General features: G+C 39.0%; 1 protein-coding gene across 1 annotated transcript in view; it reads left to right on the forward strand.

The window, feature by feature from the left end:
- Positions 1 to 2,518: 2,518 nt before the first annotated feature.
- Positions 2,519 to 13,082, forward strand: part of CCDC171 (coiled-coil domain containing 171) — a 161,244-nt gene continuing 150,680 nt past the window's right edge. The window contains 5 exon segments of the mRNA XM_064439638.1: positions 2,519 to 2,940; positions 5,433 to 5,540; positions 5,543 to 5,603; positions 9,324 to 9,462; positions 11,493 to 11,667. Coding sequence (XP_064295708.1) covers positions 5,447 to 5,540; positions 5,543 to 5,603; positions 9,324 to 9,462; positions 11,493 to 11,667 — 469 coding nt within the window. The 5' untranslated portion in view covers positions 2,519 to 2,940; positions 5,433 to 5,446.

Raw genomic sequence — 13,082 nt, forward strand, 5'->3', positions numbered from 1 at the left:
TGACATCATAAACTCTGAGACCTTTAGATGCAGAAGTATGAATTAAAGAAAGGATATGACATCATTCTGCTTGTTTCCAGTTATTGCACCCAGATTATACAGTCACACCGAAGCTGGAGAGGGAGTTACCAGGCCAAATACAACCTAGAAAACCTGAGAATAACTAATGCAACCCAGCTCCATGTAGTGATAAGAGTACTTACAGAAGCAGCAGTACAGGACATGCAGCCTGTCAAACTCATGGGTGCTGCATTTCCAGTGCTGACAAAACACGGCACCTGGCATAACTCAAGAGTGTTGTGTAAACTCGCTAGAGTCTTATGTATTCAATCTTTGTGTGTCTCCACCTCTGCCATTAATTGGGGTCAACTTTGATTACAGTTAAATTATGTAATCCCTTCTATAGCAAGGATAATTGAGTTTCCCGTAAAAGATTTTTTTTTCCTCATGTTTCCATATATGCCCCTTCTGTGTACTATCTATCAGGATATTACTGTGTCTCACGTGACTTGTTCATCTTCTGGACTGTGTGTTCTCAAATAACCTGGTCATTTTGGGACTGTGTATTTTCTAAGACTAACCTGGTCATTTGTGGACTATAATTTTTCCTAGATAACCTGGTAATCTATGGACATCATGGTATGTTTTTCTCCTTCAGATGCAGACCAATGTTCTTTTAAGAGGCTACCTTACCCATGCTTTCCAAGTGTGCTTCATAGAATCATCACAGAATATAAAGGTTGCAAAAGACTTCTAAGATCAAGTTCAACTGCCAACCCAATACCACCATGCCTCCTAAACTGATACCATAAGTTGGCAAATATAAGAACCCTCTAAAACCCAATTTGTAGTTTTAAAAGCAGGCATTCTTTATTGCAGTGCCAGGGTCCTCTGGTGGTCGTCAGTAGTCTTCCTCACCATGTCTGCTGGTTGAACTCAGTCTACAGGCATGCTCAGTTAATTTTTGGCTTGGTTACACAGTTCTTATTGATGCTAAGCTAGTTTATTCTAGTACATTTCCATTATTTATTCTATTCAAGGATACAGCATCTCCAGACTCCCTTCTATCTAACCACAAATAGCAAGTTCTAAGGCTATCTAGAATTCTAAATATTTCAAAACAGCTATGTCGCTTCAGTTAAAAGACACTGTATGTTCTTTTGAAGCTGGTATCTGGTATCAACACCATGCCCTGAAGTGCCACATCTACATTTCTTTTAACACCTCCAGGGATGGTGACTCCATCACCTCTCTGGGCAGCCTGTTCCAATGCTTGCCCACTCTTGCAGTAAAGAAATTTTTCCTAATATCTAATCTAAACCTCCCCTGACTCAACTTCAAGCCATTTCCTCTCATTCTATCGCTAGTTACTTGGGAGACTGACACCCACCTAGCTACAACCTCCTTTCAGGTAGTTGTAGACAGTGATAAGGTCTCCCCTCAGTCTCCTTCAGACTAAACCACAGTTCCCTTAGCTGCTCATTAGACTTGTTCTCCAGCTTCGTTGCCCTTCTCTGGACACGCTCCAGCACTTCAATGTCTTTCTTATGGTAGCTTCCATACAGTCTTGCTCATGGGAAAGGACTCAGATTTCTCATGGCCTGTGGAAATTCAGGTCACTTATCAACAGTAAAATAATACGTATAAAAGTACCTTTCAAGTGATTTGTTACTGGTAACTTAATGTGTATCTACTTATGCTAATATCAATAGCGGTTACTGAACGTTACCCTAAAATTTTCTTAGTTCTCTTCAGCCTGGGACATGCTTTCTACAACACCTTGTCCACTTTTCTAGGGTGTTGTAGGGCAGATTTTATCCAGCCTCTTGTGTTGTTGTCATCACATGTGCTTGCATACAAGGCTTGAAATCTCTCAGTTGTTTCACAAGAACCCTTCCATTTGTGCAGTGAGGTGAACAGAAGGGGAGCAGTAACCTCCTCACCCATCGCGTCCTGCTGTGATTTTGCCACATGGCCTTTGAAAATTACCTCTTTCTTTTTCTTGATAATCTGGGCAAAGAATGGGCTGCCCCGTACTTGAGTACACCCAAGCCTCAATCTGGCTTTCACATTAGCAGCTCATTTTCATTTCCTATACATATATTCCCTACTTTAAGGATTCAGTATCCATAAAACTCGGCTGGGACTGCCCAGCTGCAGACCTGCCTACGTGCCAGCCGCTGTGGGAAGGAAGGTACGGCCACCCTCCCACCTGCCGAGCGGCCTAGCCGGGGGCGACCGGCCTTGGCTGGGGAGCCTCAGGCGGCCCCGAGGCGACCCCTAAAGCAGAGTACACACAACTCCTCAACGAAGTGGGTGACGCGAGGCGGGAATACGAGCAGCAGCCCGCAGAGGCCTGGGCCCCGCCCCGCGCATGCGCGGCGCTGCGGCGGCGTTCTTGGAGATCTCCGCCCGCCCGGCCTTCCCAACGGCCACTTGGATGGGCGGTGCGGCGCGGCGTGGAGGGGCGTGGCCGCGTGCTCCCTCCACCCGGGCCCTAGCGACCGCGCGCACAGCTGGCTGTCCGGGGAGAGGTGGGACAGGGCCGGCGGCGTCTCGGGGGGCCGAGCGCCTCACGCACGCCTCGGGAGTGGTCCGGCCGCCTGCGGGGCCCGCCTGCCGCTGAGGCGCGGGGTGGGCGGCGGCAGCGCGGGGGCGCCGCTCTGCCCGGCACCGTCAGGCGGTGGCGACGGAGCTTCGCGCCGGTTCCGTGTCTGGCGGCGGCTCGTGGGCCCTGCCGAAGGCCCCGTCTGGACCTGCCACGGCCTGGTCCCCTTGGCCTGCCGGAGCGCCGCCCAGCCGCCGGCACGGCCCGCGCCTCAGCGAGTGACACCTGTGGCGTGGGCGCAGGGAGCTCTGGGGCGACTCTGTTTTCTTGCACAAAAATTTCGGTCTACGTTAATGAAAATCTAGTAATTCTGTCAGCTGGAACAACTTCTGGTGAGTTTTTATAGGTTCCAGTGCAAAGATGTTAGTTACGCCTGGATTTGTGTGTTTTAAAGTAGCACATCTTAAGATCATGGTTAGATCTATTTTGAGTAGTCTCAATCATAGAATGGTTTGGGTTGGAAGATCATCTAGTTCCGTCCTCACCCCCCACCCCCCCGCCCCCTCCATGCACAAGGACATCTGTCGCTAGGCTGGGTTGCTCAGAGCCTGGCCCTGAACGCTTCCAGGGATGGGGCCTGCACAGGTTCTCCGGGTAGCCTGTGCCCCACTGCCTTCAGAGTGAAGAATTTCTTCCGTATGTCTGATCTAGATCAATAGCTTTGCAAAAGTTAGTTAAGCATTTTCAGAAGTTAGTGAGGAGAATATGGCACAAGTTTTTTAGGTAACACCCATCATATGTATTAACTCCTCAGATGAACACTTCTTACACTGTTCTGTTTAATTATGGGGCTCCTGTGAGCCATTCCATGCCACTTGAATACTTTTTTCATAAGTGAAATAGCATGCTTTTGGAGTGTATCCATTTGTGTGCTAATAAACTAGCTGTTGATACGTAGTGTAACGGAAGGTTACATATTCAAAATCATTAGCATTTGTATAAAACATTATTTAGATTCCCCCCCTCCCGTCCCTTAACTTTAGGGTAGTTTCAGGAAGCTTTAAAACTGCAGAATGAAGTGGATGTGATGGAGTACATTCTGATTATGTTTTGAAACTAAGATTTTTTTTTTCCACTGCAACTGTTGGTTGTTGGGGTAGAGTTAGTGAATTCTATTCTTGAGATGAGAAACAGATTTCTGAGAAATTCTTTTAGTTATACTTATTTTTTTTCTACTGTTCATTATGAGATTTTGGTGTAGGTTGCAAAAAAGCTTAATAGCATGGTATGAATAACTACTTTCTCAGTGTTCAGAGCTACATCTTAATGTGATAGGGGTATAGTTTCTCATGCTCTGATATCACCATTTGTTTTTATCCAAGCAATTGATCCTTGTTGAGTACAATACTACAAATACTCAGGATTGTTCTTCTGTCATGCAAAGTTGGAGTTTTTTGTTTGCAGGTTGCTAATAATTTAGCAGGTCTTAATATGTGCTTAGCAGTTGTACCAGAGACTTGTCTATACTTTGAAATGAGGCCTTCAACTGTTTTCTCATCTGAGATGGAAAGAAAGCTGTGTTGCTTTCTCTAGGAGTGCAAGTGACAGTTGTATGGTAGTTACATGTTTTGGGGCTTATGATTACATGTACTGAAGTGAACTCCAATGGGTAGATCTTAAAAATCAAAAATGATACATCAAGATATTCTTTATTAAGAAATTGAAGCAAACAGTTAACCTTCATTGTACTTTTCTTCCCATATACCTCCACTTGATCTTGAAGGTACTTTGGAATAACTGTGTGCTTGAATATAAAGCAACGTGATAACCCTGGGCACCAGTTGTTATGCTTTTCTGTATTTGAAAAAAAAAGTTTTAGAAATAATGCATTTATTCTTGCTGTGTATTCTGTTAAAATTATAGTTTGAAGCAGAAATGCATTTTTTCACCTCCATATTTCTGGGGCAGATTATTAGCTACTGGAATGAACAAAATCAGTTTGTAGTTAATATATTACACCAGGTACTTCTGTGTTCAGTCTGACAGAAATAGATTGTGTCAAATATGCGGCTACAAGCCAAGGATGGTAAAGATGGAGTCTGGGCTCATTTCTTGTTTGGGACTTCAGTATGTATGCCCGTGTGCCATGGAGTTCAAAAGCAAACCTTCATGGCTCATTGATCTTGACTGGAATATAGCTTATTCTTCATGTTAGCTTACCTTAATTAATGGAAAGAACACATAAATGAGTTTGCTGCTCAACTTGAAGTAAATCTGGAGGTTTTTTTTAAGGTCTATGTTAGAAATCTGTTACCTGTATTGATTTCTTTTTATCAGTAGCACTAAATTAGTGAGTTTCTTCTAAAGGTGGGCTGAGTTATAGTTCAATTTAATATTCCTCCTGTTTACCCCTAAATATTGCTGATATATCTAATACAGTAAAAATACATTCAAGTAGAAAATTCTAGGTTTGTGAAACAGAAGACTTGCTATGTTAAAAGCTGCTATTAGACAGAAAACCTTGGATATTGACTTACTTAAATAACATCACAGTACATGCACTTATCTCCCTTAGAATTAGTTTGAAGAGAAATTGAGTTTGGAATCCTCTTAGGAGAATAGAGAATGTAGGGGAACAATCTATGCAAATGTAACATTTTGTATTGACATCCTTCTGAAAACCCAGGCAAAAGATATTCCACAAATATTTTTTCGTCTACAATATTCAAGTTTAGAGAACTAGCAGCACAATTCTCTTTGACTAAAACTGATGTCAAATTACAGTTGGTGGTAATTGTTCATATGACGTAGTAACACTGGTAACCGTGTCAACAAATATTTCTTTTATTTTGCTGCCAAATAAACTAAAGCATGTCTCTAACAGGTTTTAATGTTTTTATGATATGGGAAAGAGTAATTTTTGAAGCTTGTCAAGTAAAAGTATATATGGTCGAAGATGATTTTCATTCTTCAGAGTTTATAGACTTAAAAGCTGCATACTGGCCGTAATGAGTTTGTCCTCTCCAGTCAGCTGCGCTGTCACAGAAGCTAAATGGTGAGTTCCACTTCTCTATTTTTAAGTCTAGTAGTATGGTTTGTGTTTTTGTGTTTTATTTTCTAGCTCCCTGAAATTATGTCATTCAGACTGAAGAAGAACCAGATAGTGTGATACATGCAATCTGTGCCATATCAATATAGTCATTAGGTGAAAAGATTTACTTGGAAGGCGTGCATGCTGGCCATCCGATGAGCAAGAATTCTGACACGACTGTGGGAGACGTGGCTTAAGAGATAGAGGGAGTTCCTGTCTGCAGTTCGGAGCTCTGACCTGGAGCTACAGAAGGGTTTTCTGAATTAGCTGGGGTGACAGAGGTCAGCTTTGTCTTGCATGTGGCCCTTATTTTTTATAAGCTGATATCTGCTTGATCTTTGGCGCAAGTATGCTTCAATTCATTGGGGTTATCTTAGCTGCGAGAGCTATTTGTCACTGTTTAAAGTCCAATTATACAAAACCGCCAATTATATATAGGGACAGCAAAATTCCATGAATATGAACTTTGGTTAGGAAATCAGACTGCAGACTATTCTTCCAGCTGGGGAAGTTTAGCAAGATCCTGCTGCTAGGTAAAACATGAAAGAAAATTTCTCTCTGTTTCACAGTTACTCTACATTTTCTGCCAGATGTGGAAGAAAAGCTAGTGCAAATCTGTTTTTCTGCAGTGTTCTATGTTTACTGTAACTAGGTGACTTGTGATTGTGAGTTTAAAGTTTTTGTGTGACAAAAAGTCATTCTGCAATGTAGAACTCAAGAGCTATTTCTCCTTCTTATATGCTTTCTTGAAGTACTACTAAAAATGGTGTCTTAGATAAAAGCTGTAGTTGATAAAATATGCATTTTTGTTCAAAACCAATGATCAATGAACTATTAATATATGGAAATGGAAGTACAAAGCATTCTCTGAATTCCAGTTAGACTGCAAATCATACATGCTATGAAACTTTCCAGGGATTTTGTGTGTTTTTGTCTTTGATTTAAGCTTCAGAGAACTTTATGCTTGTAGCATTTCTAATATGAACACATAAGGAAGAATCTCCCACAATACGTAGCATGGGGTTTTCTTAATGTACTGCGTGTGCTGGCAGCACTATGATGATTAAAGAAAATATCACAGAAATAGGAATTCTTAAGGTCAATCTCTACTTTGTTAGAAAACTTTTAAGGTGACAAATAAAACAATGAAGTGGTTAACATAGTAATATTCCCTCTTTTTTGGTTGTGTGGTTTTTTTTTAAAGTAGCTGATACAATCTGATTGTATACAAAGAACAAAAATAGAGGTTTCTGCTTTATATTTTTGATTTTTCAGTAATGGCATTGTGAGTTTAGAAGCTGCCCAGAACGTGCTATTTTAAAAAGATGTTTAATGCTTTTTTTATCACCCAGTAATTACTGTTGTGCCTTAATGCTCATCTTCCATTTCTATAATGTCCCTAATTTGCCATTACTTATGTTTTGTAACTTGTTTCTGGTTTGTTTCCCCCATCCCCTCACTGGTCCAGTTAAACCAAACAGTTAATCACATAGTTAAATTTTCCACTGAGTAAGTTTTATTGTGTAGATAGCTCCATTCTGCTCTTCTTTTGTTTTCTCCTGTATGATTAATAGGGAAGTTGGAAGGAACAGTTTTCTTGAAAGCTGATTGCCCTACCACCCTGTGTCATTTACTTAAAGATTTAAAGGTGGTTTTTCATTTACTTTACAAAAAGTACTCATTGCCTTGCTGCATTCAGGATGCTGGCCATGCAAGAAGTATTAAATATTACCAGGTTTGAAGAACAAAAACGACATCCCTGCTGCCCACAAACCAACAAAATGGTTACCCTTTCCATAATCCTTGTTTCTTTGCCAGAGTCCTCCCCAGTTTTCAATTTGGGTTCTGTTTTTCTCCCTAACCTGTGCTTTGCTAACTTTGGTGCTGTCTGGCCTTTAGCTATCTTTAGTTAAGATTGATACTTCTTGCATCATCTCTGAATAAGACGACATGCCTTTCTTTCATCTCTGTTTTTCCCAGCTGCCGAAAAAATAAAGGTCTCCCAAACTTCTTATCATGATGTCCACAAACAAGTTTTTATACAGTTTACAGATGTTCTGGCTGTTCAGGTCCTTCTTATCTTATTGCAGTAGCTAAGAGTTGCATAAAATAAAAATACGTGATTTTTACTTACCTTGTTGCTGATCTTTTCCCCTTCCAGTCATGTTGGTTCCTTCAGGTATGGCTCCCAAAGTAAACACTGAAAGCTAATAATGTGCCTGTGGTTTTTTTGCAGTACATTCAGGTTTTAATGATCTTTATATCATACGTTTATTAACTATATAAAATGTGCTAAGTACATGGCACCCTGTGGAACAATTACTGATGACATAAAGTTATTCTGATATCCTGGATGAAGTCCGTCTTGTTTTTAAATGGGAATAGACTTAGTATTTATTAAATTATAAAATATTTATAGGCTGCAGCTAAAAACCTGAAATTTCATCCTTTGTTATCAGTAATGTCTTTAAAGACAACACTTATTCTAAATTACTGTTCCCCTTCTTGATGACATTTGTGTCTTTTTTGCTAGTCAACTTATGTGAGAAAATATGTATCATTAGGTAGAGTTTTCAGTTGTGGAAAACGTTAATAGCGCCTGTGGACAAACCTAGGGGTAAAGTGGTCGGCTTCTATTTAGAAAAAGCAAATAATTAAATCCTGGTGGACTGTCATTTCTGTAATTAATACTTAAGACTTCATGTAGACAAAGGTAAGCTATTTTAGTATTTTCAGTTCTGTGTGAAATGATGCAACTTTGTGGTTAATTTAAACTGTAAAGAGAAACATGATTATTTCATACTTAGTGGTCCTGACAACTTGTGCTTTTGTGTGGAGCAACTCATTATTGCAGCCAGTCTTACATAAAATAATGTGAAAAGTTATTTTTAATTCCTGAAATAATTTAGAAGTTGTCCAGTTTGAAGTTAAAATAATTGCACATAAGATTATTAAAGTAGTTTAATTATGTATTTTTATAGTAATTTTTCACTCTACATATAAAAGCTTCTTTTGATTATTTTAATACTGCTTGTGGTGCTCAAGGGCTGATTCTGCTAACTGCCAAGCAGTGGAAATGAAGATACTGGGTATTTTAGAGGACTAGACCTTTAATGTGTATTGTGTTTGTGATCAGTTGCATGTTTGTAGTTTAAATATATATATCTTTGAAGAAAAAATGTACAGAAGTTGGTTTTGTGTTTTTGGTGGTTTTTGTTGTTTATTTGTTTGTTCCACATATATGCATTTGTTTCATGACAGAGATGGTTTTGAGCTGGTAATCCATGTTAAAATATGAGTCTTTCTGCAGGAGACAAACAAACTTGCTAGTCGCTCTACTGTAAGTGATTGGAATGATTTTTTTAATGCATCCTGAAAGTTTATTGAATTAATCATAAAAATAATGAAAAATAATAAAAAACGTGTCATGCTTAATTCAAGTTTTGGAAATCCAAAGTGCATATCTGTTTTAAGTTCCTGCTGCTACATCTCTCAATATCTTGCACAATAAGCAATTCTATGCAACCCTTTTTGCAAAGAGCAATATTGTGATGACAACTGTGTGCCATAGTTTTACTTAAGTGAATGTTTAGAACTTCGGGCTACAATCTGATAATTGAAATAAGGGAGCATTAAAACTTAGAAGGAATACTCATGTGTTTTAAAAACATTCATATTTTGCAGCTTACATACCGCCAAATGTGAGACACAGTTACTACAAAATAGCAATGAATCAGAATTGGACACTGCTGAAGATCTGAGAAGGAAACTCTGTCAAGCTAAAAAAGAAAAATTAGACTTAACCATTAAACACAATCAAGAAGTAAGGACTTTTTTGTTTGATTTATTTTACTCTTAGGAAAAATGTAATCTAATTTCATTAAAATAACACTCTCGCATTGTGTTTGAAAAGCACAGTTGTCTGAAAAATAACAAGGAAGGTGATGCTGTACCGACCTCTCATACCTGTTCATAGGAACTCTTAGCACCTCTTCTGATATTGTTAAAGTTGCACCGAGCAGAGTGCAAATTTTCTGCCGGGAAAGGAGCCTCTGCCACTACCAGTGGTTTGTTAGATAGAATTGCCTGGTGACCCAAATAAATAAAAACCACAGCTATAATCCAGCCTCATAAAAAGATCTTATTTAGTTCTTACTTATATCCTTTTGCAGGGTATTAGAGTATCATTTTAATTCTGCAGAAATAATTTGCAACTCATAAACCTAGTACAGTATTTTTCTGTGTGTGTACACCAAATCCAGCTAGGATATCCTTTAGCGGTCTTGCAGAGTCTCAGCTTGTGCGAACTTGTGGTTTTCAATAACTATAACAATGTATAACATACAAATGTGGTGACATGTTTGTCAATAACATCATACTTTTAATGAGAACTTCATTCATAGGGAAATAATTTACTCACATTACAAAGGTTTTCCCTGATGCTGTTGGAGCAAACTAGTATTGAACTGAAGTAGTAGGAAAATAATTAATTTTATCTTTAGGTTGACTGTCAGCTTTCGCAGTAGTATACGTAAGGAAAGGTGGGCACAGAGTAGAGCAGTAGTTGTAATTGGCTTCAGATTTGTTGCTACTAGGGACACTTCCTGCACTTGTTAATGCCAATATGACAGCCGACGTTCTGGCTTAAACTCTGCTGGTGCAGAGATATTATTACTACTATTGGTAAAAATTTTGCTCTTAGCAGTTTGCGAGAGGCAGTTGAGGTAGGTGTTCATTCAGCTGTTTCGGGCTAAATCCAGCCTATAAACCAAGTTTGATGTTCCATATCCATTTATTATTACAATATGTGTACCTAAATTAAGAGATTCCTGCTTTTCCCACAAGGACTTGCTCTTGTGCTGCAGTTAATTTGTTGTTTTCCCATTACCCTATCAACTGTGGTGTGGTTCTATAAAATGGATCCCTGGAATTATCTGGATTTGAAAAACAAACAAACCAACCACACCTTACATTGAGAATTTGAAAGCTGGGTGTGTGTAAGGATCCTCTGCACTGTTTTGCTGGTGTGGTTTGCACCACAAAGTCAGATTGTATTTTAAGTACCTAAACTGCTTGAGAGACTGGGTTTTTTTTCCCTATCTATTTACTGTATAGTTACAGATAATGGAAATGCTCAAGTTACTGACACATGATATTTTTGAAGGGGCTACTTTGTAGATGTTCTGAAGAAATGTATATTTTACTTTCTACCTTCTTGTGTTGAAATAGCTTGAACTTGATTTTCTGGACCCAGTTTTTGGCAGCAATGGCTAGAACATGTTTCTTATCTGGATAAGATCACATTTTGAAGCATTTTTCATTCTTAGTTTGTTGTCTCTTAAATTTAATAGCATTCTATTTGTCTATTGAACATTATTGGACTGAATTTTATGTTCATACATATACTTGTGAGCCATTAGATGTTTGATAGTCTAGCATCCCAACATGACTGTTTTTCTAAGCATTAAATTAAACAAAGTTACCAGAAAATTGCCTATGGAATATAACATTTCTGTTGCTGCATTTTCTCCTATGAGGTGCAGGAAGATGACAGTATTATGATTTTTATTTTCTTAAGGTAGTGTATTTTTAGAAAAATGAAGATGTATGTTTAAGGTACATGAAATTCATCTAGGAATAGGAACAATTTGCATAAAAACCAGTAAAAGTACTTAGAATCTGCATAAATGTGCATTTGCAAGACTATATTTCAAATTCAAGTGAAATAGAAGGCAGCTGTAAATACAGTTCAAAATATCGTTAAAAAATATTTTGTAGGCGTATTTCTGTAACTTGTTGCATTTTTGCAAAGGAGCATTGCTGCCAGTTTTCTGAAACAAATTTATGTTCTAGCTGTCCGACTATGAAAGCCAGATAGTCAGATTACGGTCAGAAATTGAGAAAGGAGAGGCTGTTCGACAAAGTCTGGAGTATGAATTGGCAATTGCCAGAAAAGATGCTCGTCTGAAAACATATGCTGCAGAAGAGGAATTAAGTGATGCAAAAACCAAACTCTTGGAACTGCAAGGTAAGTTTCAAAAGAACAAACATGGAACAAGGGCTAAACCAGTTTCAAGTCAGGAATACAAATGAGAAGCAGTGACTTAATTAAATTTTCTAGTTATTGTTGTTTTTCTTGGATCTCTCTTACCTTTCCCATCTCTTATCCATCTGCTTTTGTAAACTCTTTTGAGTTTACAAAACTCTTGCTGTCTAATGTGTGAATTAAAACTAACCTGCTAAACCTATGAACCCTTTCTGTCTTGTTCCTCACCTTCTGTGTTCCCTTTTCAGTGCTGTCCTTGTACAGAATTGTAATTATGTTGGCTGTCTCCACATCCTGGTTATCACTGTCCAACAGTTCTTCCTTTTCCATTTCAGGGAAAACAAGAAAAGAAAAAGTCCATTCCTGTTCATTTGTTTACAGTATTTCGAACAACTTTTTTTCCAGAAGTTCCATTATACTGTTTGTTTCTTTCTTTTCAGAGGTTTCAAGCTTTTAATTGCTCATGTAGGTTTCTTCTCATCATCCTTGTTTCTCTTTTTATAGGTAATGGAACATGTATGTTGTGACAGTAGTATGTGGAAGGGAAAGTTTTTACCTAGACTTTTTTTCCTACTAGTTTTATATTCAGAAACTCAGATTTCTTTGATCCTTCTCCTCCATCTCCTCCAGAGAGATATTTCTCATTCTTACAAGTAAGTGAGGTGCATTTTAATTACCTAAGTAAGGATAATACCTTTTTAACCTTGCACCGGAGATGCATTTATGAGCTTGCTGAACCTTTGATGTTCCATGAAGAGTTTAGAGCACTCCTCGTGGAGATTTTGTCCTTCCAAGAATAGAAGGAGTCTCCGAAACTTGCACGTACTTGAAGTACCAGGTGTTTTTAAGATAATTCGAAAGCTGGACTTCTCACTCCTTTGGAGAACACACATACACACCAAAAATCCGCTTATGGATTACAAACTGGAAGAAGCCATTTTTTTTCCCTTTGGAAATTCCACTGTGATTGCAAGCTGAAGACTTGAACTACTAGTTGCTTATTTAGAGGAAAGCTGTGTTGCTTCCTGTGCACGTTTAGTTCACTGCTAGTTTGTTTGCCACTTTAGATGTGAGGAGTGTGTGTCTGTATTTTAAAGTACTTTTAAATCTCATTTTGTGATTCCATGATTTAGAAAACTCATTGGCTGCTGTGTCGGGCACAGCTGGCTGGTGGTGGTGGTGGCTTTGGGTCTGCAGGGCAACCGGTGCAGGAGGAAGGAGGTCTGGGTCTGCTCAGAGTGGGGCCCAGCCAGCTCCACAGCAGGCAAATCCACCCACCACTGCATGCCAAACTACCCACCAGGGAGTACATGATGCTGCTGCCAAAACTTGTTTCAGAAAGGGTAGTAAATGCTGAGCAGAAGAGAAAAAGGAGAGGAAGAGAAGAAGCAGCAGGA

The sequence above is a fragment of the Phalacrocorax carbo genome, chromosome Z (genome assembly GCF_963921805.1).
Source record: "Phalacrocorax carbo chromosome Z, bPhaCar2.1, whole genome shotgun sequence".
NCBI classification, from domain to species: Eukaryota; Metazoa; Chordata; class Aves; order Suliformes; family Phalacrocoracidae; genus Phalacrocorax; species Phalacrocorax carbo.